At 41.0% G+C, this 27,227-nt stretch overlaps 1 protein-coding gene across 6 annotated transcripts in view; it reads left to right on the top strand.

Moving 5' to 3' along the window:
- The first annotated feature begins 3,782 nt into the window (after positions 1-3,782).
- The window catches only part of ASH2L (ASH2 like, histone lysine methyltransferase complex subunit), a 28,160-nt gene continuing 4,715 nt past the window's right edge, over positions 3,783-27,227 (top strand). Inside the window, exons 1-12 of one of the 6 annotated variants that reach the window (XM_002917229.4) lie at positions 3,783-3,985; positions 4,641-4,707; positions 4,820-4,965; positions 8,342-8,430; positions 8,697-8,791; positions 12,644-12,739; positions 13,378-13,473; positions 14,888-14,963; positions 17,144-17,237; positions 18,002-18,219; positions 24,609-24,776; positions 25,021-25,214. In XM_002917229.4, the coding sequence (XP_002917275.1) occupies positions 3,798-3,985; positions 4,641-4,707; positions 4,820-4,965; positions 8,342-8,430; positions 8,697-8,791; positions 12,644-12,739; positions 13,378-13,473; positions 14,888-14,963; positions 17,144-17,237; positions 18,002-18,219; positions 24,609-24,776; positions 25,021-25,214 (1,527 nt within the window). In that variant the 5' untranslated portion in view covers positions 3,783-3,797. Of the gene's footprint in view, positions 3,986-4,173; positions 4,229-4,263; positions 4,346-4,640; positions 4,708-4,810; positions 4,966-8,341; positions 8,431-8,696; positions 8,792-12,643; positions 12,740-13,377; positions 13,474-14,887; positions 14,964-17,143; positions 17,238-18,001; positions 18,220-24,608; positions 24,777-25,020; positions 25,215-27,227 lie in introns of those variants that run through there. The other 5 variants (XM_034647501.1, XM_019797486.2, XM_034647503.1 and 2 more) reach the window with 5 other exon arrangements.

Below are 27,227 nucleotides of genomic sequence, written 5' to 3'. Positions count from 1 at the left end.
TGGAAGATATACCCTGGAAGATAGCTGCGCAGGCTCAGAGCTCAGTGAGGCCCTCACTTTCAGCCCCGTGTAACTGTCTCGCGGTGCCCTGTTCCTAATTACAAGCCGCATCCTTACTCTGTCCTCCCAATTTCTTCCTGTGTCAGATGAATGGATTCTCTCCTTAGCCATCAAGCCAAACTTCTCCATCAGCCAGCTGCCCAGCTCCTTGACCCAGTTTCTTTAGAAAGCTGCCCCCTCAACCACCACCTCTCCTGTATTTTCAGCCTCGGGCTCCCTACTGATGAATAAAAGTGTGTCCATCCCCTAACCCTGCATTCCCTTCTGGCTACCATTCAATTGCTCTCACCTTCAGAGCCAAACGTTTTTGTTTAGGGACTATTTCAAACAGGTTACGTGATTCTCTGAGGTCATCAAATCAATCTGGCATTTAAAAAAAGGTATTACACAGAGTGTAGATTGTTTCATGAATCTTTTAATTGTAAATAATAGAATGCACATACTGGGTCACATTGCAAAATGTATCCTTGAGTCGTAGTCAAACATTTGAAAGACATTGTTCTAAATTAGTAATCTTCAAATTTTTGTTTGCATAATTAATCACTGTAAGTTTAATTACCTACAGAGGATTTCAGGTGGATTGCAAACATTAGCATTGTTAAATAAAACTAAAAGAAATTTCCACTGCAGTGATTTGACGACTGCCATCATCCATTTAAAAAATATATGAACAAGTTTTAATAGTTGGAAATTTTACATCATCTCATTTTCTCTTTAAACTCAGAGTTGGGGGCACCTGGGTGGCTCAATCTGTTAAGCCTGCCATTCCCCTGCTTGTGCTCTCTGAGAAAGAAAGAAATAAAATCTAAAAACAAAACAAAACAAAACAACTGGGACGGTTGGGTGGCTCAGTCGGTTAAGTGCCTGCCTTCAGCTCCGGTCATGATCACAGTGTCCTGGGATCAAGTCCTGCACCAGGCTCCTCGCTCAGCGGGGAGCCTGCTTCTCCCTCTGCCTGCCACTCCCCCCCGCTTGTGCTCTCTCTCTGACAAAGAAATAAAATCTTAAAAAAAAACCCTCAGAATTGTTCTTCTTCCCTCATAAAATAAAATATGTACAGAGATACATAATATACAGGTAATACATATATGTAAATATCTACTTTTACACTAGAAAAGTTCATAATACTCTGAAGTAAAAAAGTCGATGGGGCGCCTGGCTGGCTCAGTTGGTAGAGCATGCAACGCTTGATCTTGGGGTTGTGAATTTGAGCCCTACGTTGGGTATAGAGATTACTTAAAAATAAAATCTATAAGGGGTGCCTGGGTGGCTCAGCTGGTTAAGCTCCAGTCTCTTGATTTCCACTCAGGACCTGATCTCATCAGGGTCATGAGATCCAGCCCCCCATTGGCTCTGTGCTCATGGGGGAGTCTGCTTCTTTCTCCCTCTCCCTCTTCCTCTGCCCTCCCCCTGCTCTCTAATAAATAAATAAATCTTAAAAAAATATTTATATATATATATATATAAAAGTTGAAATTACCATTCTAAAAACTTCCTGTGACCATAAAGCTCTAATGTCAAAATCTTCCTTCTTAATTGCATAGAATTCAATTGATCAAATAAATGCATATATTTTGATAATCAAACAAAAATTAGAATTTTATTGGAGATGTAACTCTTAATGAGACTGAGAATTTATTTCTTTACATCACATCCATGGATGAATATCACCATTGCTAGAATGAGACAGGTTTAACATCAATACTATTCCTATTTTTCATCTTTTAAGAGCTGACAATCTTTGTTTACATAAATAAGCAGCTTCCCATCTAGGATTTATTGACTCTGCTGAATTCAATTCTTTGAACTCCTTCAGAGTTCTATGCCAAATTACACTGTGGTCTACCATGAATTATTTTATTTTAAATTTTCAATTACTTTTAGATTTACAGAAGAATCACAAAGATAGTTCAAAGAGTTCCCCCATACAACCTTGATCCAGCTTCACCTAATGTTGACATCTTAAAGCATAGTACATTGATCAGAAGTTAGAAATTAACACTGCTGTAATATTATTAAGTACAGACATTGTTGATTTCTCCAGTTTTCCCACTAATACCCCTTTTCTGTTCCAGGATCTCATCAGGAGACCACACCGCATTTAGTTGTCATCTCTTTGTCTCCTCCAGAGTTTCTGTCTTTTCTTGTCTTTCATGATGTTGACAGTTTTGAAGTGTACTCATGAATTATTTTCTAGAATGTCTCAATTTGGATTTGACTGTTTCCTCTTGATTAGACTGGGGTTATGGATTTTTGGGGAAGAATTCCAGAGATGAAGTCCTTCTCACTGCATCATATCAGGGGGCAAATAATATCAATCTGATTTATTACTGGGGTGTTAACCTTGACCACTTGGCTAAGGTGGTGTCTGCCAGTTTCTCCATCATAAAAATTAATATTTTCCTTTTCCACATTCTATTGTTTAGGAGCAAGTAAGTCCAGCCACACACTCAGGAGGTGGGATTCAAGCTCTACCTCACAGAGGAGGCAGTACCACAGATTTTGTGGCCGTATATTAAAACGACCACTATAACTATTAAATATTTTGGGGTAAATACTTTGAGTCTGTGAAAGTATTGTTTCTTCCTAAAGTTTCACCCACTACTTTTGGCATTTATCACCAACAGTTTTTAAAATAATCTATCAGCTGGTAACTCAATTAGGTCCTCCTTCAATCCTGTTGAAAGGAAATACTTGGGACCCAATTGTGAAATCCAAGTATCTACATATTTCCAAGCGTTCTTGCGTCTGGAGTCCATAGGTTTGTACACCCTCAGGCAGTACATCATAGATCTGATTCAGGATTGGAGAGAGGTACGCCCTTCTGTAAAGTGAGAAAAAAGCGTGTCCTGAGGCAACTTCGTTAAAAATCAGGATGTACACACTGATTTCCTGAAAACTGACCTGGCCTGAATACTTGATGAGGTCAGTATTCTCGAGTTTGAAGGCCATGGCTCTGAATGATTCCACTCCAGTGATTTCACCTACCAATACTGCCGTTGATTCCTCAAGTTCTTACCTTTTGGTTGATACCTGTTCCTTTCTCCAAGGCCAATCTTCTTTCAACCAGTAAGTCCTCTAGCACCCGGCTGCCTAATTCGGGCTTCATTTTCCTCCTCTTACAATATTAAGCGGCTCGCAGCTTCCGGAACACACACTGCCGCTTACCTCTACCGCATGGATATTCCCTCCACATCCCCTCTCCGACCTCGCCTGAATGGCTGGGGCTCTGGACTCATACAGTCTAGGCTAGATGGCCACTTGAAAACGTGCTCAAAGTGGCAGATCTCGAGGACAGTACTGCGAATTGCTTCTGCCGCGGGGCAGGGAGCGCTAGCTAGCGTTTGTAGAAGACGTTTCCCGCATTTCAAGGGGAGGAAGGTTTGCAATGCACACCACAACTTCCAGAGTCCGTAGGCACTCAGCGCTCTCAAGGGGCCTCATCTGCGTGGTGATTTCCAGCGTCCAGCCCTAAAATAAACTTGAGTCCCAGATTAAAGCCAACTAGTATTCTTGCCTCCTACGCCTTCACCCTGAGCAGCCCGCAGCAGTCCAAACCCCGAGACTCCGCCCGCCTCCGCCTGCCCGCCCCACCTTAAAGCGGGCCGGGAGTGCCCGTTGCTCAGGCAAACGGAGGACCCACCAAGGGCCTTTACTGTTTGAAGATTACAAAGCCAGTCAGCAACTAACGCGAGACGGAGATAGTATTCTCGCGAGAACTCTGGGAGGCGGCAGTGATGGCGGCGGCGGGAACCGGACCCGGACCCGGAGTGGATGCAGGACCCGGCCCAGCAGCGGCCGCAAATGCAACACCGGCGGAAGAAGGGGAGACAAAACCGGTGGTAGCGGTGGCAACTGTCCCGGCTGGAGAGGGGACATCTGTTGCTCCCACAGCGGAACCTGGTTCTGGAGAGGTAGAAAACGGGTAAGACGTCCTGTGGCCGGAGGAGGACCAGGGAGGGAGGCCCACCCTCTTGGAATCCCGCGGCTCCCGGGAGTCCTCCTGCCCGCCCCCTCCGAACCTAGGCCCTGCAACCAACGGCTCGCCCTGCCCCCTCCAGGACTGTAGTCCCGCCTGCCGCTTGGCCCGTCCCCCTTGGCCCTCCCCTCTGAACTGTATCTGAAACTACGCCCCTTTCCGCACCTTTCGCGGTCCGGGAGAGTCAAGGTTCTTGTTTTCGCTCTTGCATCCTACCAGGGGCCCGTAGCTCTCTCTTATAGCAGGAACCCCTCAAATATCCCAGAGAAGAAACCACTTTGCGTTGCCAGAGTGCAAGAAGTAACGGTACCTCTGAAAACAGAGTGGGAGAGCTGCATCCCTGCGAACCTACCCCAGGACCAATTCCATCCCATGTAGTTTTGTCTCTAAGAGCCGATTAGGCTTCCCTGTGCCCTACGGGCCTGCGTCTGTCTAGGCCATTTTCTTCCTAACCTGGGGCATCCAGGCTGCGAACAGGCTTAGTTGAAAAAGTTGTAGGAGTGTGAAGTTCAGCTGGACTTGAACATTCTCTTTGGGAATAGGCGTTTTGAGGTTTGTTTCTCTTGAAAATTCTTACTTGAGTGCTTCCATTATCTTGTAGGGATGCAAATTCAGTCGATGTAGGTGGTGCTTTGGAGACAGAGTCCTCTAATGGAAAAGATACACTAGTAAGTATTTCTTTTTGGATGTATGCAAGGCAAAATAGGTTTTAGGTTTTAAATGAGTCAGAAATACAATTAGGTCAACTAACTTGATTTTCTAATTGCTCTGTGGACACAGGAAGGTGCTGGGGATACTGCAGAGGTGATGGATACTCAGGCCGGCTCGGTGGATGAAGAGAATGGCCGACAGTTGGGAGAGGTAGAGCTGCAGTGTGGGATATGTACGAAATGGTTCACAGCGGACACCTTTGGCATAGATACCTCGTGAGTATTTTTTGTAGTCTGTAAGAATCGCCTTGTGAAATAAATCTCAACATGTTCAACAGCTGAATAATAGCTTGTGGGCAAATATGAAAGCATATTATTTAATATGATTTCTGACCCCTGTTCAGTGAATAGGAGGATTTGAATCAGGAATTGTTTTAATGACCTGAGCGTGTTTTCTACCTATTGAGGGCCCAGACCTAATAGGTACAGTGATGGTATTATCCTTGTTTTGAGCTTACAATCTGGTTGGGAGATAAAACCATGCAATTACGAAGCACTGTATAAACAAATATGGGACAGTATCATTTAAATGTTGTATTGGGTGTTATGGATTTTAGGGAAGGGGTTGGTGTCTGTGGTAGACAAAGCCTGTTGTCAAAAATTTGAGATGACCAGTGCCTCTTCATGCTTGAGCGATTCTTTTTTTCCTTTTGGCTTTTAACTCACTCCCTTTAAGTATCCTGTATTCTCTCCTCAGCATATTTCCAATCTTTTACCTCTTCTAATGAATCAAAATCATTTTATGATTGATTGAGAATAAAAGGCTTTTTGCTTTATTGTAGGGATTCAGTCAACAGCTAGCCAGTGCTCGATATTGATTCACTGTCTATGGATATTTCCATATTGTACGCTGGCTCTCTGTGGCATTCCTTATGGTCCATATTATGCAAGTAAATTTAGATTGTCTTGAGGCTGCATTACTAATTCTGAAATTCTTCTTCATTGGGTGGGTTTGTGAAGAAATACCTTCTTTTATAATTTATGCTTTCTAGTTAAAAAGTTATAGTGGGTTTTAGAAATGCTAATGTTCTAATTAACATGTGACTGGTAAGCTAAGATAGAATCTTTAAAAAAGAAAAAAATACTGAAGGATCAGAGAGAAAGAATTGATCTTGGTAGAAGGACCTGTAGGGAAGATAGGATATACAGGATAAGCAAAGCTGGTCACTTAGATAAGACCTAAAATCGGGCCCCTTTGGCCAAGGAGAGTTTTTTGGATAGACAGAGCCTAGGAAATTTACCAGAGAGATAACTTGGGGTGATCTGGGGAAGAATCAAAGCACTGTTCAGAGTTTTGGTAGAAACCAGTTTGTACCTGAATTTCAGAAGTTATGCCAAAAGCCCAACTAGGTGGGACAGATATCTTTCACAGCCGAGATAGAGGAAGTGAGCTAGCAGGGTTGGAAAAAGGCTGCTGTAAACACCTGATTATATTGGAATTAAATAACAACTGCCTACATAGCTCTAGTTTGAGGCTTTGCCCTCTGTAGGTGATTTTATCACAGCGGGCTGTTGAACCGAAAGGTTTCGAGAGCGAGGTAAAGGCAAGGGAACTCAATCTTAACATTCACAAGAACATTTCTTAATTTCTTGAATGGTGGCAATAGACACAAACTTGGGAAACTTCTCTTTGAGGATACCTTAAGCAAGTTTCAGCTGAGTCCAAGATAAACCTGCTTTTATTTTCATTTCTTCCCTTACAACTTGAACCAGTCTCGTATTTTTCTGTTACTTTCTCCTTTTTAAGACTAAAGTCTCCCTGGGGCGCCTGGGTGGCTCAGTTGTTAAGCGACTGCCTTCTGCCCAGGTCATGATCCCAGCGTGCTGGGATCGAGCTCCCCGCTCAGCAAGAAGCTTGCTTCTCCCTCTCCCACTTCCCCCTGCCTGTGTTCCCTCTCTTGCTGCCTCTCTCTCTGTCAAATAAATAAATAAAATCTTAAAAAAAAAAAAAAAGACTAAGGTCTCCCTGTACTCTACTTTTCCAGTCACCGCCACGCCTCCTTCTCTAACGCATTGGTTCCTCAGTTACAGCCTCAGTATCCACCATTTTTTTAATCTCTCCCTCCACTGGTGTCTTTCTCTCTGCCTCCAGACAAGTCTTCTCTTGCCCCCCAAACTACCCGTTTAGAAGATTCCACCTTTGTGATACAAGCACCCTTAGTAGTTAGAACTCCTGTCCCTTCCACACCCCCCACCCCAATTAGTCACCGAGCTTTACCAATCTTTTCTCTTCTTGTGTACAGTCTTGCCCTTTCTGTTTATTCACCCTAGGTGAGGCCTTCTTTACCTTCTGCTGGAACGGCCAAAAAAGCACCTTACATACATTCGTTTTTTCTAATCTCTTCCTTCAGACCCATCCTGTCATGAAACTTGGAATTCTAACCATGTCACTTCCCCTTAAAGGAGTTCCCGTTACCCACAGAAAAAATCCAACTCTACCTGGCTCCTTGGATTTCTTACCTTTCAAGCCTTCTTTTTTCTTTTCTTTTCTTTTCTTTTCTTTTCTTTTTTTTTTTTTTTCTTCACCGTATTGCTGACAAATCCCCTCTCTGGGCCAGATTTGTTTACAGCAGTTTGCCCCTCTGCCCCTAGTTGGCCCTTTCTCATCTCTATACATAGGTCACCTAGAGAAAAGAAAACCAACTCATCTTCCCAAATCCAGTTCATAACTTATGTCCTCCAAAAATCTTTTCTAACTCTTAAATGTGAAGTTACTACTTGGATCCTTAAAACTCTTACAGACTAATTATCATCTGTAGGACTTCTTTGGTAATGAGACAAGTAATGTTTTGTGATTTATGTGCTTTCTTGAAAGATTTTATTGATTGATTGATTGATTGATTGGAGAGTGGGGGTGGGGGGGAGGGATCTCCAGCAGACTCTGTGCTCGCCTTGGAACCCAACGCAGGGCTTGATTTCCTGACCCTGAGATCATGACCTGAGCCAAAATCAAGAGTTGGACACCCAGCCTGCTGAGCCACCCAGGCACCACAATTATTTACATGTTTAATTAATCTTGTCATAGTTTCTGCCTGCCCTTTCCAACAGTGTTATTGGCACTTTAAAGAAATATTTAACTATTTAAATATAATTTATGTACAGACATTTATAAAGCTGTTTCTATTTAGACATAATTTACATTCAAATATTTAAATATAAAGATATTTAAAGAGACTGCTTTGTCTTCTTCCACAACTGGCCTAGCATACTCTTTAGGTGCTCAAATATTACAATAAACTAACTTGGACAAGGTCCCAGTGAGAACCTTCCTGATGCTGAATTATCTACCATGGTAGATAATGTCTTATTAAATTTTTGTAACAGAAAAATCCGGGTGGGGACACCTGCATGGCTCAGTCGGTTAAGCATCTGCCTTCAGCTCAGGTCATGATCCCAGGGTCCTGTGATTGAATCCTGCATTGGTCTCCTTGCTCAGTGAAGAGCCTGCTTTTCCCTCTGCCTGCCGCACCCCCTGCTGCTCGAGCTTTCTCTCTCTCTCTGACTAATAAATAAGTAAAATCTTTTAAAAAAAGAAGAGGAAAGAAATGTGTGTTGAGAAGTTCACTAATTGTTTAATCTGGCTGTTCTGCAGATCCTGTCTACCTTTCATGACCAACTATAGTTTTCACTGCAATGTGTGCCATCATAGTGGGAATACCTATTTCCTCCGGAAGCAAGCAAGTAAGAACAAACTATGGAGTGCTGCAAAATTGTCTTCTGGTTAGCTGCAAAAGAAAAGGAATTTGGACGTAGCAGGATCAGGAAACCTCTGCCTGGTAGCTGGTAGAAGTTCAGGTTTAGCTCCAAATAATGGCTGTTGTCCATTTCAGATCAATGACTGTACTTTTAACTCCTGTAATTGTTAGTTTGTGGACCACCTAGTTGAATATTCTTTTACTGATAGGGATATAATACTATAGGTAACTTTTTCTTTTTGTTTTTGCTAGACTTGAAGGAAATGTGCCTTAGTGCTTTGGCCAACCTAACATGGCAGTCCCGAACACAGGATGAACATCCGAAAACCATGTTCTCCAAAGATAAGGTAGAGAAGAAATTAATGTAATTGCAATTATGCCAAAGAATCAGGTGGAACTTTTAAATATACTTTTTACCAGGAAGTACTTTCCCCCAGTTTTTATGACCATGTGACTGTAGAGTCAATGGTTATGTGTTACTTATTTCCTGTGATTTACTAAATTGTTAGTATGTGCACAGTATGTCAGTTGGCTTAGCTATTAGTTGGGTGAATTCTTAAAAATAGTTTTGGTTGGCTTTATAGAAGCAAACAACTCTCTGTCCCACAGTTAATAATCAGATCTTGAGGTGAATCTTCTCAGCTATTCTCAGTTTAGCTATTTTTATAGATGGTTGTTACAGATTTTGTCAGAGGGAGGGGGTGAGTTTAAACAATTTATCCTTTATTACTAAACTGCAAAACCACACGACCAAAGTCAGGAATCAACATTAGATGATTAGCCCATCCGTGAGTCTTTCCTACTGTGATTCATGGTAAGAAAATTAAGTAAATTTTAGAACAGTGGAGTTTACATTGTGCGTAGTGTACATTTATACCTACCTACTTTCATTTAAAACTGAAACAAAAATTTTGCCAAACAGTGTTTACCTTCCAGTCTTTTCCCTCTGCACTCTGTTATTTTCTATTCTCAGTCAGTGCTCGTTTTGACCTACAAAACTGATTTTATAACCTGCTGATAGATTGTGATCTACAGTTTGAAAGACACTGGTATAGGATGTCTGGTGAGACCAGTATAGTTGGGAAGAGACCTGCAAGGGATTTTCTACTGAATAGAAGTTAGGACTTAATCCTGCAGGTGGAGTAGTCAGCAGACAGCCCCCTCACCTTCTTTTTATTCCTGCATTAGAGGTGTGCGGTGATTAGATTTGGTTTTTTTCATACTTTTTACCCCCAAATTATTATTTTGAATTTTTCAAACATACAGAAAAATTCGTGTGGTACACTGAACAGCTGTTTATTCTTTACCTAGATTTGCCAGTTGTTAATATTTTATTGCATGTGCTTTATCGCCCAATGTCTGTATTTTCTCCCTGAGCTATATGAGACTAAATTGAACACTATACCCGGTATTCTCTCATAAGTGCAGTACACTGATCATACTCAGAAAATTTAATGTTGATGTAATACTGCTGTCTAATATATGCAGTTTTTATTTTTTATATAAAGTGTATAATTATATTTTCTCACTGTTATTCTTAATATCCTTCATAGCTTTTTCTCCATCCAGGATCCAGGCAAGGATCACACATTACATTTAGTTGTAATGTGTGTGTGTGTGTCTGTCTCTCTTTCTCCCTTTCTTTTTTTTTTTTTTTTAAAGTAGGGCTCCTCGCCCCACATGGGGCTGGAACTCACAACCCTGAGATCAAGAGGCACATGCTTTACTCACAGAGCCAGCCAGGTGTCCCTGTAATGTCTTGTTTGTCTTCAAAACAGTTCCTGAATTTATTTTACTTTGGTTTTTTTTTGTTTGGTTGTTGTTTTTTTTTTTCTCTTTTTCTTTTGGTCTGCTCTAGCATACATTTGTTTATTTATTTATTAATTTACAAGGTTTATTTATTTATTTAAGTAATCTCTACACCCTGGGTGGGGCTCCAGCTCACGCCCCGAGATTAAGAGTTGCATGCTCCTCCAACTGAGCCAGCCGGGCACCACATCTGCTATGACATTAAAATTTGAGGAACCTAGAGAGTTGTTTGGCGTGATGGTCCTCAATTGGCATTTATCCGATTGTTTCCTCATGATTGAGCTCAGGTTAAACTTTTTTTTAGAGAGGGAGGAGAGGAGAGGGGAGCGGCAGCGGGAGGGGAGAGAGAGAATCTCACGCGGACTCCACAGCCAATGCAGAGCCCAATGTGGGGCTTGATCTCACAACCCTGAGATCATGACCTGAGCCAAAATCAAGAGGCGGATGCTTAACCGACTAAGCCACCCAGACGCCTCTCAGGTTAAACATTTTTGGCAAGAATATTATGTAGATAGGTATATTTTTCCTTGTATCACATCAGGAAGCACAAAATATTGGTTCGTTTTATTAGTAGTAGTTCTAAATTTGATTGCTTGGGTAAAGCAGAGGTATCACCAGATTTCTCCATTGTAAAGGGACATTTTTCTTTTTGTAATTATTAAGCAGTCTGTGTGATGATGTATTGAGATTGTGTGACTGTCTTGTTCAAACCCTTTCAAGCAGTGGTTTTAGCAACTACTGATTATCCTAGCCTGAATCAGTTAATAGAGTGGTCATTGTGAAAAAGAATACATTTTCTTTTTTTAAAGATTTTATGTAATTGACAGAGATAGAGACAGCCAGCGAGAGAGGGAACACAAGCATGGGGAGTGGGAGAGGGAGAAGCAGGCTCACAGCGGAGGAGCCTATGTGGGGCTCGATCCCGTAACGCCGGGATCACGCCCTGAGCCGAAGGCAGACGCTTAACTGCTGTGCCACCCAGGCGCCCCAAAAGAATACATTTCTTGCTTGTAGTTCTGTAAAAAGGGGTTTTCCTTTAGGTCCATTCCTTTTTTTTTTTTTTTCCACTTTAAGTATCACCTCAGATTTGTGGATTTTTATAGTCTGTTACTGGATTTCTGATTTCTGGTACTCAGATTTGACCAGTGTAGCCCCATTTAGGCTGACTCCTGATACTTTGTGGTGTCCCTATCAGTTTTTGAACTCTTCCTTACTTTCCGGAACAACAGAATATTCCAGACTTCCTTTCTACTTTCCCTGATTCAACCCCAGTTCCTTTTATTTTATTGTTTATTTATTTTAAAGATACTGTTTTTAAGTAATCCTTGCACCCAGCATGGGGCTCAGAGTTATAATCCCAAGATCGAGAGCCACACACTCCACCGACTGAGCCAGCCAGGCGCCCCAACTCTGGTTCCTTTTGGTAGAGATTTGGTTTTCATGGAACTGACTAGAGGAAGGCATTAGTGGTAGACTCTGACTCTGGTGGACTTTGGAAGAATGGTGAGAATGGGGGGAGGTCGTTGTCAGAAGAGCAAGCTCAGATATTTTTTTAGTCACCAGCAAGAACTGGCGAGGACCACAATCAAAGCAGTGGGGATAGAAAGGAGGCGTGATGGGTGAGAAATTTCTGAAATCTAAAAATTAATTTGGTGTTGGTTTAGATGTGGAAGTCGTACACAAGAGAAGAATCAAAGATGACCCCCTGGTTTCTAGCTTGTGATACTAGGTGACTCCTGGGTGATTCTGAGCATTAGGAGCAAGGATAGAAATCAGAGCAGATTTGGGAGTTAGGATACAAAGTTTAGTTTTTGTTTTGTTGTGTTTTTAGAGGGTGGGAGTGAAGTGCAGAAGAGGAGGGAGAGAGAGAATCTTAAGTAGGCTCCTTGCCCTGGAGCTGGATGCCGGACTACATCTCATGGCCCTGTGATCATGACCTGAGCCGGAACCAAGAGTCAGAAACTTAACCAGCTGAGCCACCCAGGTGCCCCCCAAAGTGTAATTTTCTTACAAGAAGTTTGAGGTGCCTGTGGGGTGTCCACATAGGGATGTTGGAAGCAGGTAGAAACTCAAACTCTGGAGAGAGAATGATTGCGGGTTGTTGTCCAAATGGCACTCAAGAGAATGGGAGAATGGGATGGATCTTTCCCTCCAACTGGATTGTAAGCCCTATGTGGCTAAGATTTGTATATACTTATTTGAAATTCCTCACAATCTATGTGTTGTTTGCATGCAGTTATGTATTTGTTTAATCATGAAAAGACTAAACATGGATTTTTCTCTCAATTCTGACAAGGTCTTTGAAAATGCTGCAGTTTTCTTTCCTTTTTTGTGAGTATAACTTTGAAAGCAACTATAGAAATCTTAATATATTTTGTTTTAAAAATTAGGATATCATACCATTTATTGATAAATACTGGGAGTGCATGACGACCAGACAGAGACCTGGGAAAATGACTTGGCCAAATAACATTGTTAAGACGATGGTGAGTAGACTGAAATGATTGGACTCGACTTTTCGAAAGTCAGTGTTCTTTGTAAGAATATAAAATTTGTTTTAGTCTCACTAAAATAATGTGATGACTAAGAAAATGAGAACAACTTAGTTTTAAATCTTGGAGAGTGAGGTATTGCTAATTGTAAATTTTAACAGGTTTCACATAGTCACAAAGTTGTGTCTAAAGTGAATATCACCCTGGTTGTTTTATACACGACACTGAAACCTTTGTCCACTGTACTTTTGCAAGTATAATTTTATATTGACATTGCAGACTTTTTTTTTCTTTGCTTTAAAAACAAAAACAAATAACACTGTTCTAAACATTATTGTCCTTAGAATTAAAGAGAGCACCTGGGGAGAAGCCAACAGCAAGCTGTTAACAGTGCTTATCTCTGTGAGGTGGAGGGATAGGTGAGGATTCCGAAGGACTTTGGCTCTCATTTTTTCAAGTTTCTCTGTTTGAATTTTTGGATGGTCATGTATTAATTTTCTAATCAGAGGGAAAAGCAATACTATCGTTTTGGGAGATTACACTTAGGAATTGGAGTTTCTGGTTGATCATGCATTCAGTACTACTTTGAAGTATAAAATTTCAGGTAACACTGAAATACTGCTTTCTTCTAGAGTAAAGAAAGAGATGTATTCTTAGTAAAGGAACATCCCGATCCCGGGAGTAAGGACCCAGAAGAAGATTACCCCAAATTTGGACTTTTGGATCAGGTACTTTGTACTGTCCCTTTTGATTTGGAGACAGAGTTAGGTTTTGTTAACATTTGTCTAGTTACCACTGCCATCATAGGCCTCTTAACATGGTGGGCTCCAAGTAAACCGTTATTGCTCTGTGTGGACAGAAAGAGCCCACAGCTTAAACCAGGAGACTAGCGTTTTAGTTCTGGCTCTTCCCCTTAATGTTATAACTTTATGCATATCCTTTTAATCTTTTTTAACTTTAATTTCCTCCCTTATAAATAGGCTCTTCCACGTTATTTCTAATTTTCTTTCCGTCTCAAAGTTTACTCTTAAAAACATTTCTTATTATGAAGAAAAATTTGTTGTGAATTAGAATTTGTGTTGTGTATCTAGCATAACATGCGGAAAAAGAAAATTTCCGCTTTGTTCAATGGCAGGAGTTACGTTTGGCGTGTCAGGAGGCCAAATCTTTGAGCTGTGCCTTAAAATGTTTGATCTGCCTGCACTGAAAATTGAAGGTTTCACATAGAAATGTTACTGTACAAGGGTCCATTGCCCAGTGGTGCACAGTAAGCCAGACACTGACACCAATTTTGTAGCAGAGAAAAGGGGTTTTATTGCAGCGTTTCAAGCAAGGAGACAGGAGAAAATTTCTCAAATCCACCTTCTCAAAGGATAGGGGTTGGGTATATTTAACTGTAAGGAGACAGGATGTCATGGGGTGTATGTAGGTTGAATGGAATATGCTAATTGGATATAGGGACAAAAGGAGGTGTCCTTCTTTCTGGGCCTGTGCATTCAGGAATCAAGCCTCTTTATGGGACACGTGCTCAAAAAATGGCAGCATAAGGATGATGGAGTCGGGGGGGGGATGGGGGGTTTCTGGGGGGTGTATCCTTACAGAGGTTACTTTAGTTTACTCTTGGTCCCTTCTGGGAAGTTGCCAGAATTCCCTATTTGTTCCAGTCTTAGCTAGTTTTGTCCTTGGTCAGTCCGCTTTTGCAAAACGGGTTCATAAATAATCAGGTTAGCCAGAGTTCTCTTAGGGTAGGTGAGTCAACCACTTGTTAACTTAATGTGCCGGTTTTAGAAATTCAGATTTCTGTCTTTTTTTCTAAAATGAGAGGATCTGATTACAATGGGCCTGAATTCCCACAGGGAGCTGAGAAAATGGGGCTTAGGCACTCCTGTTTGCCATTGCCCCCTCCACCACCCCACCCCCAATTCGTTCTTAATGACTTTGATCCTTACACTTGGCCCGCCTCACGCTTTGATCCTTACACTTGCTTGCTGATCTCGGAAGCATCCAAGTTTGGGACCCTGTAAATTTCAGACTCCTTAGAGTTGTCAGGTTTGATTCAAGAATTTCTTGGTTTTTTGAGCATTGCCAGAGTGCTTTGATTATATAGCCTTCCTTTATAACTGAATGTATTTTTCCCTCTAGGATCTTAGTAACATTGGTCCTGCTTATGACAACCAAAAACAAAGCAGTGCTGTGTCTACAAGTGGGAATCTAAATGGTAAGTGTTTAAATGTCTCCTTGATGAAATATCTGTAAGCTATTGAATCCAGATATGCCTAGACTTGGGCATCCTTTGGGTTGACTCTCAACTGGATATTTACAGAGGCTTTAAAGTCCAGAACTCAGTTTTTGTAAGCTAGGTAAAGATTTGGCAGATGGTAGTGGAGAAATTTTTGTCCCTTTACACCACAGTCTGGTCTCAAGTGAAACAGATTGAGCATAAAACGAGGTAACAGGTTTAAGGTCAGATTTACTGTGTTTATCTTAGACTCCCTGTCCGTATATCTGTTTCCTCATCACTAACACTTACTTTAGATTCAGTTGCTCTCTGCTCTTCTAAATCAGCTGTTATTTAACAGAGTTTCTGTGCTGGTCTTCTAATTTTTCTTGCCCTGAAACTTTAGCTTATTCCCATGACAGCAGTCTCTACTGACCGCCCGCTATAGATGTTTTTCTCTCAGTAACCCACCTAATGACAGGAATGGCCTTCAGTACTAATGGTAATCTAATGAAAGTTGGGGTAGCTGGGAGGTAGCCTAGCCATTCGTCTAACACATGGTGTCATTAACTTGTCCTTCAGAGTGGTAGCATCTTAAATATGTAATCATTTCTACTGTTACTAATATTCTAAGAGGGGTTGGAAATAGCTAAGTGTATTGTTTATCTTTTTACACCATTTTTTCCCTTTTTAATTGTTAAAATGTGACAAATACATGGTGCCACTTCTGTTCTTACAGGTGGAGCCTCTTTTGGAGGTGAATTCCTCCTCTGTCTTCTTTCAGCCTCTCAGACTTAAGTATTATGTGGTTTGGAAAATGCTTTTTGCTGAGTCGTGGTAGAAGCTAAAACTAAATTAAAAATCTAAAGCATCGTGAAAATGGTGGCAGTAGCACTTGATATGAAACTGTAGTTCCAGTTGAATGTTAGTAATTAAAAGCTTTTACGTTGTCATATTCTGCCTAACATGGCCAGCAGTCTCCTTAGTATTGCTTGTTTTAGTCCAGGTAAATCTAAAACTTCTCTCTTAAATTAATTAAAATACAATGAAAAATTAATAATTTTTTTAGGTAATTCAAACTAGAGATAATGGATGTTACAACAGTTTAGCATTAAACCTTTTTATGAAAAATAGGACTGATACCTGGTATGTTCCTAAAAGGTAGTTCTGCATAAATCTGGTCCTGTATGTGCAGAATATGACCTGCTCTCAATGTCTTGATCCTTTTCATTGCAGCAGAACTGCTGATAATTTCCAAGCTTGTCCCAAATTATAATACAGTACTCCATGGAGTTGTCTCCATAAAGGTGTTTTCCTGCAGTTCAGGGACATTTTCTGGCGGATGGAAAAACAAATTGAGAGGAAAGATGGAACTGGACAAAAATTTAAAGTACCTGTTTCAGAAATCACTAGGTAGTATCCCTTTGGCCTTAGTATGTAGCTAAATTATTTTTTGTTTAACTTAATTGTCGATTGATACTTGCTCTTCATCCCACAAGCTAGGTTAGTCTAACCTGAATTTTATGCATTGGCACGATCTTAGTAATTGTAAAACTTGCCTGCTAAATTTAATGCACAACCAGAGTGGATACCTAGTAGCACTGGAGAGAAACACCTTTTTAGTATTTCCGTTTCTGTTTTCTATGTTTAATGTACCTTTGTCTTGTTGGATCTTCAAGTTAAGTGCTTTAGCAGATACTGTGCCGTTATTACGTTTATGAACTATATCATGCATAGTTCAAGCAAGTGAACATCTACTGACAGTGAGGATAGTCTTTGTGGGTGTTTGTATTGATTTGGGTGGGAAAAAAATACCCTTGCGATTGTTTTTAGATGTGGGTATTTGGAATCTGAATGAGTGAAAATGCATTTGTGTCACATCCTCAGAAAGTGTTATGAGTCATTGCACTTCATTAAGAAAGGAAGGTTGAAAATGTAACACAGGCGTCATTAGTGCTAGGTTCCTTTGAGCTTACTGCCAGAACCCCGCGTTCTGAGCTGTGAGACGCTCAGCAGACTCTCAGAAGCAGGATGAAATCCAATATGCTCTCAGGAAGGAAACCCTCCTGTGTGTGGTGTTACACAAATGCACGTCAGGAGTGTTAGTCCCCGTGGAATTTCCATATCCACGTGGAGCTTCTATCACAGCTCACTGAAAGTGATCTGCCTTCTCTTCAAAGGGGGAATTGCAGCAGGAAGCAGTGGGAAAGGAAGAGGAGCCAAGCGCAAGCAGCAGGACGGAGGGACCACAGGGACCACCAAGAAGGCCCGGAGGTGGGCAGAACAACCCACTCCCACTCACCACTGCTAGACCATTCTTTGGTGCTGGCACAGTGCATCAGAGGGAAAAGAGCTGTACTCTTCACTAGCTCAGGTGTCTGAGACTAAAAACCCTGTCCATTTTTCTCAAATCTTGAGCACTTTGAGGGGTAAAATAATCCCGATCGAGGAATCCTGTTTTACAGATTTCTGAAAACAGCCCCCGGGGTGGCAGTCCTGTGGGAGTAAAGTTCTGTTAAGACATCTTGAGGAAGGATAGGTGGAGGAGAGGGAGAGTGGACCCTATATTGAACTGGAGCGCTTATACGTCATCTTTGTGCCTCTCGCCTCATGCCTCTTCCCTTTGCTTTGTTCAGTAAATCCTGGTCTTTTCTTACTTAGATTGGCAAGATAGAAGTGCTGACATCTCTTGAGTTTTATTTAATTAGTTTGTAGCAATTCATATGCTGAAGGAAATTGCCCTTGTTCCCCTTCTCCCTTTTTCTCCCCTATGACGTACTGGCTCCGTTTCAAAGGTAGTCCTACAGACTAGAGAGTAATTTGACTGAAACCACTTGACTAAATTGAAAAGCAAATCCGTTTCATTTGCCTGTTTTGCCTGCAGAGGGCAGGATCATCTATTTGAGCAATGAAAAGCATTTGTGAAGTTGCATGTGTTTCGGCTGAAATCTAATAAATCAGATGTCCTTCTTACAGATTTGAAGGCATTGGAGCTAGAGGGGTTTTAGTTTCTTGATTTTATTTTTTCCTTTCTGCAGTGACCCTTTGTTTTCTGCTCAGCGCCTTCCCCCTCATGGCTACCCCTTGGAACACCCGTTTAACAAAGATGGCTATCGGTATATTCTAGCTGAGCCCGATCCCCATGCCCCTGACCCTGAGAAGCTTGAACTTGACTGCTGGGCAGGAAAACCTATTCCTGGAGACCTCTACAGAGCCTGCTTGTATGAACGGGTTTTGTTAGCCCTACACGATCGAGGTATGTAAGGTATTAAGGTTCACGTTGGACCCAGATGTTACTTTGAATACTGCCCTCAGCTTTATCCAGTCTGGAATTAGAGATGTACATGTCAGTCTGTTACTACCCACCCCCCCAGTTCTAACTAGACTCAGCCAGAACGTGCAACAAAGAATCTCCTTGTTCGTATCTTCCATAAGCTTTAGCCGTTTATATACATATATATATTATTTTTTTAACTTCTTATTTTGAACTTCTTTTATTTTTATTTTGTAAGTAATCTCTACACCCAGCGTGGGGCTCAAAACCCCAAGATCAGGAGTTGCCTGCTCTACCAACTGAGCCAGCCAGGTGCCCCTATTTTGAACTAATTTTAAACTTAAAGTTATAAAAATAATAGTTTTAGTATATCCCTCCCCAAGCTTCTAACAGTAACATCTTACACGATTGATAGTATGGTTATCAAAACCAAGAAGTTAACATTGGAATATTGCTATTAAGGAAACAAAAGACTTGTACATTTTGCCAGTTCCCCCATTAATGCCTCTTTTCTAGGGTCTCACATTGCATTTCGTTATTTCTCCTTAGTCTCTTGCAGCCTTTAATAATTCTTCAGTCCTTGCATGTCTTTCATGACCAGACAGTATTTAAGTGTATTAATCAGGGATTCTGTCGAATATTCTTCAGTGAGTGTCTTTTTCTCATGATTAGACTGAGGTTATGCATATTTTGGCAGATTACCAAAGACATGAGTCCTCACTGCATCATCTCACGGAGGTCACGATGTGGATGTGTCTAATTGTTGGTTGTGTTGGCCATGGTCATCTGGTTAAGGTGGTTTCTGTGGCTTTCTCTGTCTTTCCCTTTTGTGTTATTAAATAGCTCGAGGAAAGATGCTTTGAGCTTTGCTGATACCCTGTTTATAAAGTTTTGCTCTAGTATCCTTCAGTGTATCTTTTCTGCAACAATTTTTTTTTAAAGACTCTATTTATTTGAGAGAGAGATCACGAGCTGGGGGAGGGGGACAGAGGGAGAGGGAGAAGCAGACTCCCCGCTGAGCAGGGATCCCGACACAGGATTCAGTCCCAGGACCCTGAGATGATTACCTGAGCCAAAGGCAGACGCCCAGCTGACCCAGGCACCCCTGCAACAATTATTAATGTGGTGTGTTTGCCTGATGGTTTTTTATTTTTCTTCCCATCTCCACTTATTATTTAATCGATTTTTTTTTTATTTATATCAGTGTGAACTCAGATACTTATTTTATTCCATTGGGGTATACTTTATCTAGTTGCTCCAGTTCTCCAGTTATTCCTGCTTTGGCCATTGGGAGCTTCTGTAGGTTAGTTCCTGTGTTTTTTTGATAAGCCTCATCTTTTTTTTTTTTTTTTTAAAGTACTTCTTTACTCTCTGGCATCACAAAATGTTTCTGGCTTATCTTGTATCTTCCCTGCCCCAGACCAAGTCTCAGCTACCTCTCTGAAGAGCCCTGGATCCTCTGATTGGAGATTGATCAAAAACTAATGATGTACTATGTGCTGGCTGACTGAACATAATAATAATAAAAATAATAAAAGTAATAAAAATTAAAAAAATAAAAATAAGTAAAGACCTAAGTGTTAGGTATGCTCACCAGGTGTCTCTTCTAGACTCCCTCAGTGGATGGAAGGAGGAGATTGTATGTATACCAGCTGACACGGATCCATACAGAGCTCTACTGAGTTTGCACTGATAGCTTGGATTCCAGTCAAACACTACAGGGTTGTTCTAGCCCTCTGCTTTTCCTTATTTGTCACTTCTTTCTCCGACAGGGAGAAACCTGGCCCTGAGTGTCTACAGTGTATTCCTTTATTTGTTCATTTCTAAATGCACATGAACTAGTTTCAGAATGCTGACCTCTGTGAGAAAGATTCACTAGCTAGCTTACAGCAGTTACGTCCAGTTCATTGGCTTGTGGCCTTGCAGTATCCCATCAGGTTACGATCGATTAGTTCTGTTCTTTCCCACCTTCTTCAGGATGATTGTGTGTCTCATTTATAATAGTTAGGTTCATCTGATAGTGTTTGTATGCTATTTTTAGGTTCTCCCACCTCTTGGGGAGAGAGTGTGTGTTTCAGGGGAGAATGTGAAGGGTCTGTGAAACATTACTGTGGTTCCAGGAGTTAAAGTTGTACAAAAAGGTTAACTCAGGGCGCCAGGGTGGCTCAGTTGGTTAAGCGTCTGCCCTCGGCTCAGGTCTTGATCCCAGGGTCCTGGAATTGAGTTCCGCTTCAGGCTCCCTGGTCAGCAGCAAGTCTGCTTCTCCCTCTCCCTCTGCCCCTACTTATGTTCTCTCTCTCACTCTCTCTCTCAAATAAATAAAATCTTTAAAATATGTATGTATAACCATTATACCATTATTATTCCTAAGATGAATAATAATTCCTTCATGATCTAATACCCGGTCCATATTCACATTTCCATGGTTTAAAATATGCCTTTCAGTTGTTTCTTTCAATTAGATCTAAACAGGTCATATATTTACTGCATTCGAAAGCCCATTATTTCTTGGTTTAATGCTAAAAACTAACACTTGTAGGGGTGCCTGCCTGGCTCAGTTGGTAGAGCCTGTGACTCTTGATCTTGGGATTGTAAGTTTGAGTCCCATGTTGGGTACAGAGATTACTTTAGAAAAAAATCAAATAAAATAAAAAACTAATACTGACATTGGGGCTGGTCATTTGGAAGTGAAGTAATGTAATCCCATGGTATCATGTCCATTATATGTGGGTTGTTTGACTTCTGGTAGTGACAAACATACTTTGATAGTAGGGAAGGGCCAAATAAGTGACTTCAGGGTTTAAGAAGTGAGACTTGTCTTGTTTCACCATCCGTAATAGTTATAATTATAGAAGGAGAAAAAAAAGTGAGAGCACTGGCCCGTGATAGTTAATTTGTTAGAATTTAGCATATAGAATAGCAATGGCTGCTTGCTGTTCACGCTATTTATGCTGAGCCTTACAAAAATTAATGCTAAACCTGTATTGTACCTTTTAAGGTTTTTATTTTGAAATAATTTTAGATGTATAAAAAAACTGTAAGAATAGTACTGAACTTTTTTTTTCTCTGAACCATTTGAGAGTAAGTTTCCATGATGCTCTCCTGTTTTTGAGAGCTTGATGGTGTATTTCTTAACAAGCAAGGACGTTCCCTTTGTGTTAGTATTTAGTGTTGCATAACAAATTACCGTAAAACTTAGTCTAAAACTACAAGTGTTCCTTATCTCCCACAGATCGCGAGAGTTGGGAATCTGGGAGCAGCTTAGCTATGTGGCTTGGCTCAGGAGAATTCTTGAGGCTGCAGTCAAGCTCTTAGCTGGGCCTGTCAACTCTGAGGACTTGACAGAGGCTGGAGGACTTATTTCCAAGATGGCTTACTCCTGTCACTTTGACAGGATGCCCTCGGATCCTCACCACATGGGCCTCTCCATAGACCACTCAGTCACCCTCATCCGTGGAAGCTAACTCCTCCCAGTGCAAGTGACCCAAGAGAGCAGGAGAGTTTGGGTATCTTCTGTGACCCAGCTTTGAAGCTGGATAGTCGCTTCAACTTCTTTGTCTTGTTAGACGTGAGTCACTCCGTTCAGCCCACACTCAGGTGGAGGGAAATTAGGCTCCACCTCCTCAAAGGAAGAGTGTCAAAGAGTTAGGGGATATTGTTTAAACTTTCACATTCTTACAGAACCAGTATATAACCATCAAAGACAGGAAATTAACACTAATTGCTACCATCTGATGATCCTCAGGTCCTATTCAAGTGTCTCCAGTTGGTGCACTAATGTCCTTGAGAATCCCGTTGAGAATCATTTGCTGCATTTAGATGTCATGTCTCTTAGGTCTTCTTCAATCTGGAACAGTCTTTCTATCTTTCCTGGACTTTGATGACCTTGAAGCTTTTGAAAAATGAAAGGCCACTTGTTTTATAGAATATCCCACAATTTGAGTTTGTCTGGTTGAAATGTCAGGATTTGATTCAATTCTGCATCTTTGACAGAGATATCATTAAAATGATGCTGTGCTCTTCATGTTGCATCCTGTCAGGTGGTACGTGATTTTAACTTGTCCCATTACTGATGATGTCCACTGTGATCATTTGGCTAACGTGATATCTGCCGGGTTTATCCACTGAAAAGTTACTTTTTCCCCCTATGTAATTAATAAGTATTTTAGGAGGAGTTACATCCTTTACTGTCCTGTTCTATCCTGGACACTTGCCTTGCTCAGTCCCTGCCTAGTGGTTTTAGGGCTGAATTGCCCAGGAAGGGGTAAGGGAAGAAGTATTTGTATTTGAGAAGATAGAATTTGCCAAATACCGGGGTACCTAGGTGGCTCAGTCGTTAAGCGTCTGCCTTTGGCTCAGGGCGTAATCCCGGCGTTATGGGATCGAGCCCCACATCAGGCTCCTCTGCTGGGAGCCTGCTTCTTCCTCTCCCACTCCCCCTGCTTGTGTTCCCTCTCTCGCTGGCTGTCTCTATGTCTGTCAAATAAATAAATAAAATCTTAAAAAAAAAAAAGAATTTGCCAAATACCTAAGAAAGTTTTGCTAAACAGCGTGTATTTAATTTAAGGACGTTATCATTGTATCTGCCTAGTACATGAGCCATTGTGGTCTGTGTAACAGAACGAGTGCTGGGCCACCCTGAGCTGCTGTGTGACCTTGAACAGTCACAGAATCCGCTGCTCCATCTGCACGGTAGAAGTGGTAGTTGAGCGGATCAGTCTGTCTACCTACCTGTCTACCTGTGGAAGTACTTTGTAAATCATAAAGACCTTTATAAAAGCTATAGCTAATCGAAATTTTGTGCTTCCTCCAATAGAATTCAGACAACTTTTAGTGTTATAAACACTGTTTCAAATGCTTTTTCCTCAGTTAAGTCTTAATAGGTTTTGTGATGTTTCTACATTGATAAAATCAAACTACATCACCTGGATATACCGTCCTATCTTTTGTCATTTTTTTTCCTTCACTTCCAAGTCACTCCAGTTGGTTTAGCTTGTCCCCTTATCTTACATAATGGCCTCATAGTAAAGTTTCAAACCACATACAAAGGTATAAAGATGAATACAATGAATCTTCATATACTTTTCACCCAGATTTAATAATTGTCAAGTTTTGCCATATTTGTTTTAGCTGTTTATTTTTGCATCTCTCTTTTTTCTGAATTTTTAAGAAGTAAACCTCACCCTACATAGTCTAAAAAAATACGCACTTCTGAAAGATAGGGGCGTTCTCTCTTACAACCACAGCGCTATTGTCACACTTAACAAAATAGATCATTCCTTGCTATCATCTGAATTCAGTCCATGATCGGATTTCCTTGATGGTGTCAAATATTTTATCTCCCCACAAAAGGCTTATTAATTACAAAGAGAAAATAGTGACTTCATAGTGGAGGAACCAGTGAGGCACCACGTTAATCAAGTGATCGAAGTGTCACATGGGCATTTTGACATCACGTGCTTCCTGATGGGATCCACTGAGACGCACAGCATTATTTACTTCACTGCTGGTCCTGACGGAAAAGCATAACCTGCTTAAGCAGGAGGAAACGTCAGACAAACCTAACTGAGGGACATTCTACAAAGGAAAGTGACCAGTACTCTTCAAAATGTCATGGTCATGAAAGACTTGAACTGTCCCAGATTGGAAGAAACTTAAGGACACATGACAACCAAATGAAATGTGGGATGTTGGATTAGATCCTGGAACAGAAAAAGGATATTATTTGGATAATTGGCTTAATTTGATGGTGATCTATAGATCAGTTAATGGCATTGTATCAATGCCAATTTTCTGGTTTTGAGAATTGTGTTATGGCCATAGACGGTGTTAACATTTGGGGAAGCCGAGTGAATGTATACTATTTTTGAAAGTCTAAAATTGTTTCAAAATAAAATATCAAGTCTGTTAAAGGACGGCTTATACAGGGGCACCTGGATGGCTCAGTAGGTAGGGCACGCAACTTGATTCCAGGGTTGTGAGTTCAAGCCCCACATTGGGTAGAAAACCCGAATTTAAAAAAAAAAAAAAAAAAAGGATGGTTTATACAAATCGGGATCCAAGCACATTATAATGGGCTTGTTATATTTTAGGGAATAGACAGCATAACTAATTTTAACGTGTTAACTTAAATACCACATTTAATAGAAACTAGATTACCTGGCCGCTTTCTTCCTATTTTTTCCTCTCGCCTTTGGCTGTATCTTACGTTGAGACTTTGAAACTCCTGAAGTAATACTTCAGATTCCTGACCTGGTATTTCCAATTTTTTACTTTGTTTTACTGGAGTGTAGGAGACTCCGGTCTTGGGGGCAGCTGTCTCAAGTGCCTCCAGTAAGTTGCAGGCCTTTGTTTTCATCCCCACACTGCAGCTCCCCAGCTAAAGATCTCTGATGACCGGCTCACTGTGGTTGGAGAGAAGGGCTACTCCATGGTGCGGGCTTCTCATGGGGTCCGGAAGGGCGCCTGGTACTTTGAAATCACAGTGGATGAGATGCCACCAGACACTGCTGCCAGGCTGGGTTGGTCCCAGCCCTTAGGTAAGTGGGAGCTGTCGTGTGGACGTCGCAGCAGGCGGAAAGGTATAGACCATCTGGCTGAGCTTCGTGACTTTTCGGCTTATTGGATTATGGGCATACAATTCACTTCCTAAAGGACTGGGTGGTTTGCAATTTTGTAAAACTGACCAAAAAATAAAACGAAAAGGAGTACAATTTTTTCTTTCAGTAAACCAGGGTTGATTTGCAGTCTTTTGACTTCCCGTGTATCTCTTTATTGGGACAGGTAACCTTCAAGCTCCCTTAGGTTATGATAAATTTAGCTATTCGTGGCGGAGCAAAAAAGGAACCAAGTTCCACCAGTCAATTGGCAAACATTACTCTTCTGGCTATGGACAGGGAGACGTTCTGGGATTTTATATCAATCTTCCCGATGATACAGAAACAGCCAAGTCATTGCCTGATACTTATAAAGATAAGGTGAGTTTGTCCTCCTGAGAGATTTCTGGGTTTGAAGACCTGTGGCCCGGTGAATACCTAGAGCTGTGGCCTGAGTGTTCTCTTGTAAGGCTGAGTATTCTCTTGTTTTCTTGTAAGAAAGTTGAAAGAATTTTGAAGTCTGTGTCCAAATACCCATCACCTAGATTCTGCCATTGGCCTGTTCTTTGTTCGTTCCTACACCCACCCATCTGTCCATCCATCTTGTGTTAATGTGCTTCAGAGAATATATACCTCACCCCGCCTGTGTACTTCAGGATGCCTGTCATTAGTCAGAGTACCTTTATTTCGTTTTTTCTTTTGATAGAAGACTTACATAAAATGAAATGTACAGATTTTAAGTATATATTCACTGAGTTTTGAGTTTGGCCTAAATCCCTAAGGAGACGTTAGAATCTTACCACCCCAAGAAGTGCCCTCATGCTTCTCGGTCAGTCTCAACTCCCATCCCTACAGAGCCAGCCACTGTCTTGAAAGTATGTTTCCCTACCGTAATTTTATTCCGTTAGTTTTGTTTGTTCTTACACGTAAGTAAATGGAACCATGTACTATGTCGTCTTCGTATCTGGCTTCTGTTGTTTGGCATAATGTTTTTGAGATTCATTTATGCTTTTGGGTGTATCTGTAGCCGGTTTCCTTTTATTGTCGAGTAGTAGTCCGGTGTATGAATGAATACACCACAGTATATTTATCCACTTTCCTATTTTTAAAGTATTTTTAAATTCCAGTATAAATAACATACGGTGTTATACTTGTTTCAGGTGTATGATAAAGTAATTCAGCGATTCCATGTATCAGTGCTCATGATAAGTGTACTTTTAAACCCCTTCACATATTTCACGCATCCCCCTACCCACCTCCCCTTTGGTAACCACCGGTTTGTTCTCTGTCGTTGAGTCTGGTTTTTTGTCTCTTTTTTTTTTTTCTTTGTTGTGTTTCTTAAATTCCACATATGAGTGAAATCATATGGCATTTTCTTTCTCTGACTCACTTACTTCACTTAGCATTGTACTGTCTAGCTCTATCCATGTTGTTGCAAATGGAAAGATTTTGTTCTTTTTTATGGCTGAGTAATCTCCCGTTGTGTATACGCCATATCTTTATCCATTCATTCATCTGTAGATGAACAGTTGAGTTACTACCATAATTTGGCTGTTGGAAATAACACTAAATAAACATAGGGATGCATGTATCTTTTTGAATTAGTGTTTTTTATTCTTTGGGCAAATACCCAGTAAAGGAATTACTAGATCAGATGACTCCATTTTCCTGTGGGATGGACACTTGGGCTATTTAAAGTTTGGGGCTATTAGGAATAAAGGTGATGTGAACTTTCTTGTACAAATGTTTTTGTAAACGTGTTTTTGTTTCTTTTGGGTCAGCACCTAGAAATGCAATTACTGGGTCATAAATAGTATATATTGATTCTTATAAGTAGTTGCCAGACTCCACTCCCAATTATGTATGATAATTGTAGTTGCTTCACATTCTTGTCAGCATTTGTTGTTGTCTGTCAACTGAATTTTAGCCATTTTGGTGGGCTCTTAGTAGTGTCCCAGTGTGGTTTAAATTAGCATTTCTTTGATGACTAATGGTATTCAGCAGGTTTCGTGTGCCGATTAGCCATTCATCTATTTTCTTTTGTAAAGTTTCTTTTCAAATACCTTTTAAAAATCAGGTTCTCTTTTTATTGAATTATAGAAGTTTTTTTTATATATACTGGATTACAGTTCTTAAAAGTGGCTTTTTTTTTTTTTAAGATTTTATTTGAGAGAGAGCGTGCGAGAGCACGGGTCGGGAGGAGAAGGAGGAGCAAGCTCCCTGGCGTGGGGCTCGATCCCAGGACCTGGGATCATGACCCGAGCCAAAGGCAGACGCTTCACCAACTGAGCCACCCAGGCGCCCCTAGAAGTGACTTTTTAAAAAAAATTTGGGGGGGCGCTGGGTGGCCTAGTTGTTAAGCATCTGACTCTTGATCTCAGCTCAGGTCTTGAT

This window comes from Ailuropoda melanoleuca, chromosome 18, assembly GCF_002007445.2.
Source record: "Ailuropoda melanoleuca isolate Jingjing chromosome 18, ASM200744v2, whole genome shotgun sequence".
NCBI classification, from domain to species: domain Eukaryota; kingdom Metazoa; phylum Chordata; class Mammalia; order Carnivora; family Ursidae; genus Ailuropoda; species Ailuropoda melanoleuca.
This window is presented reverse-complemented; position numbering and strand designations above follow the sequence as displayed.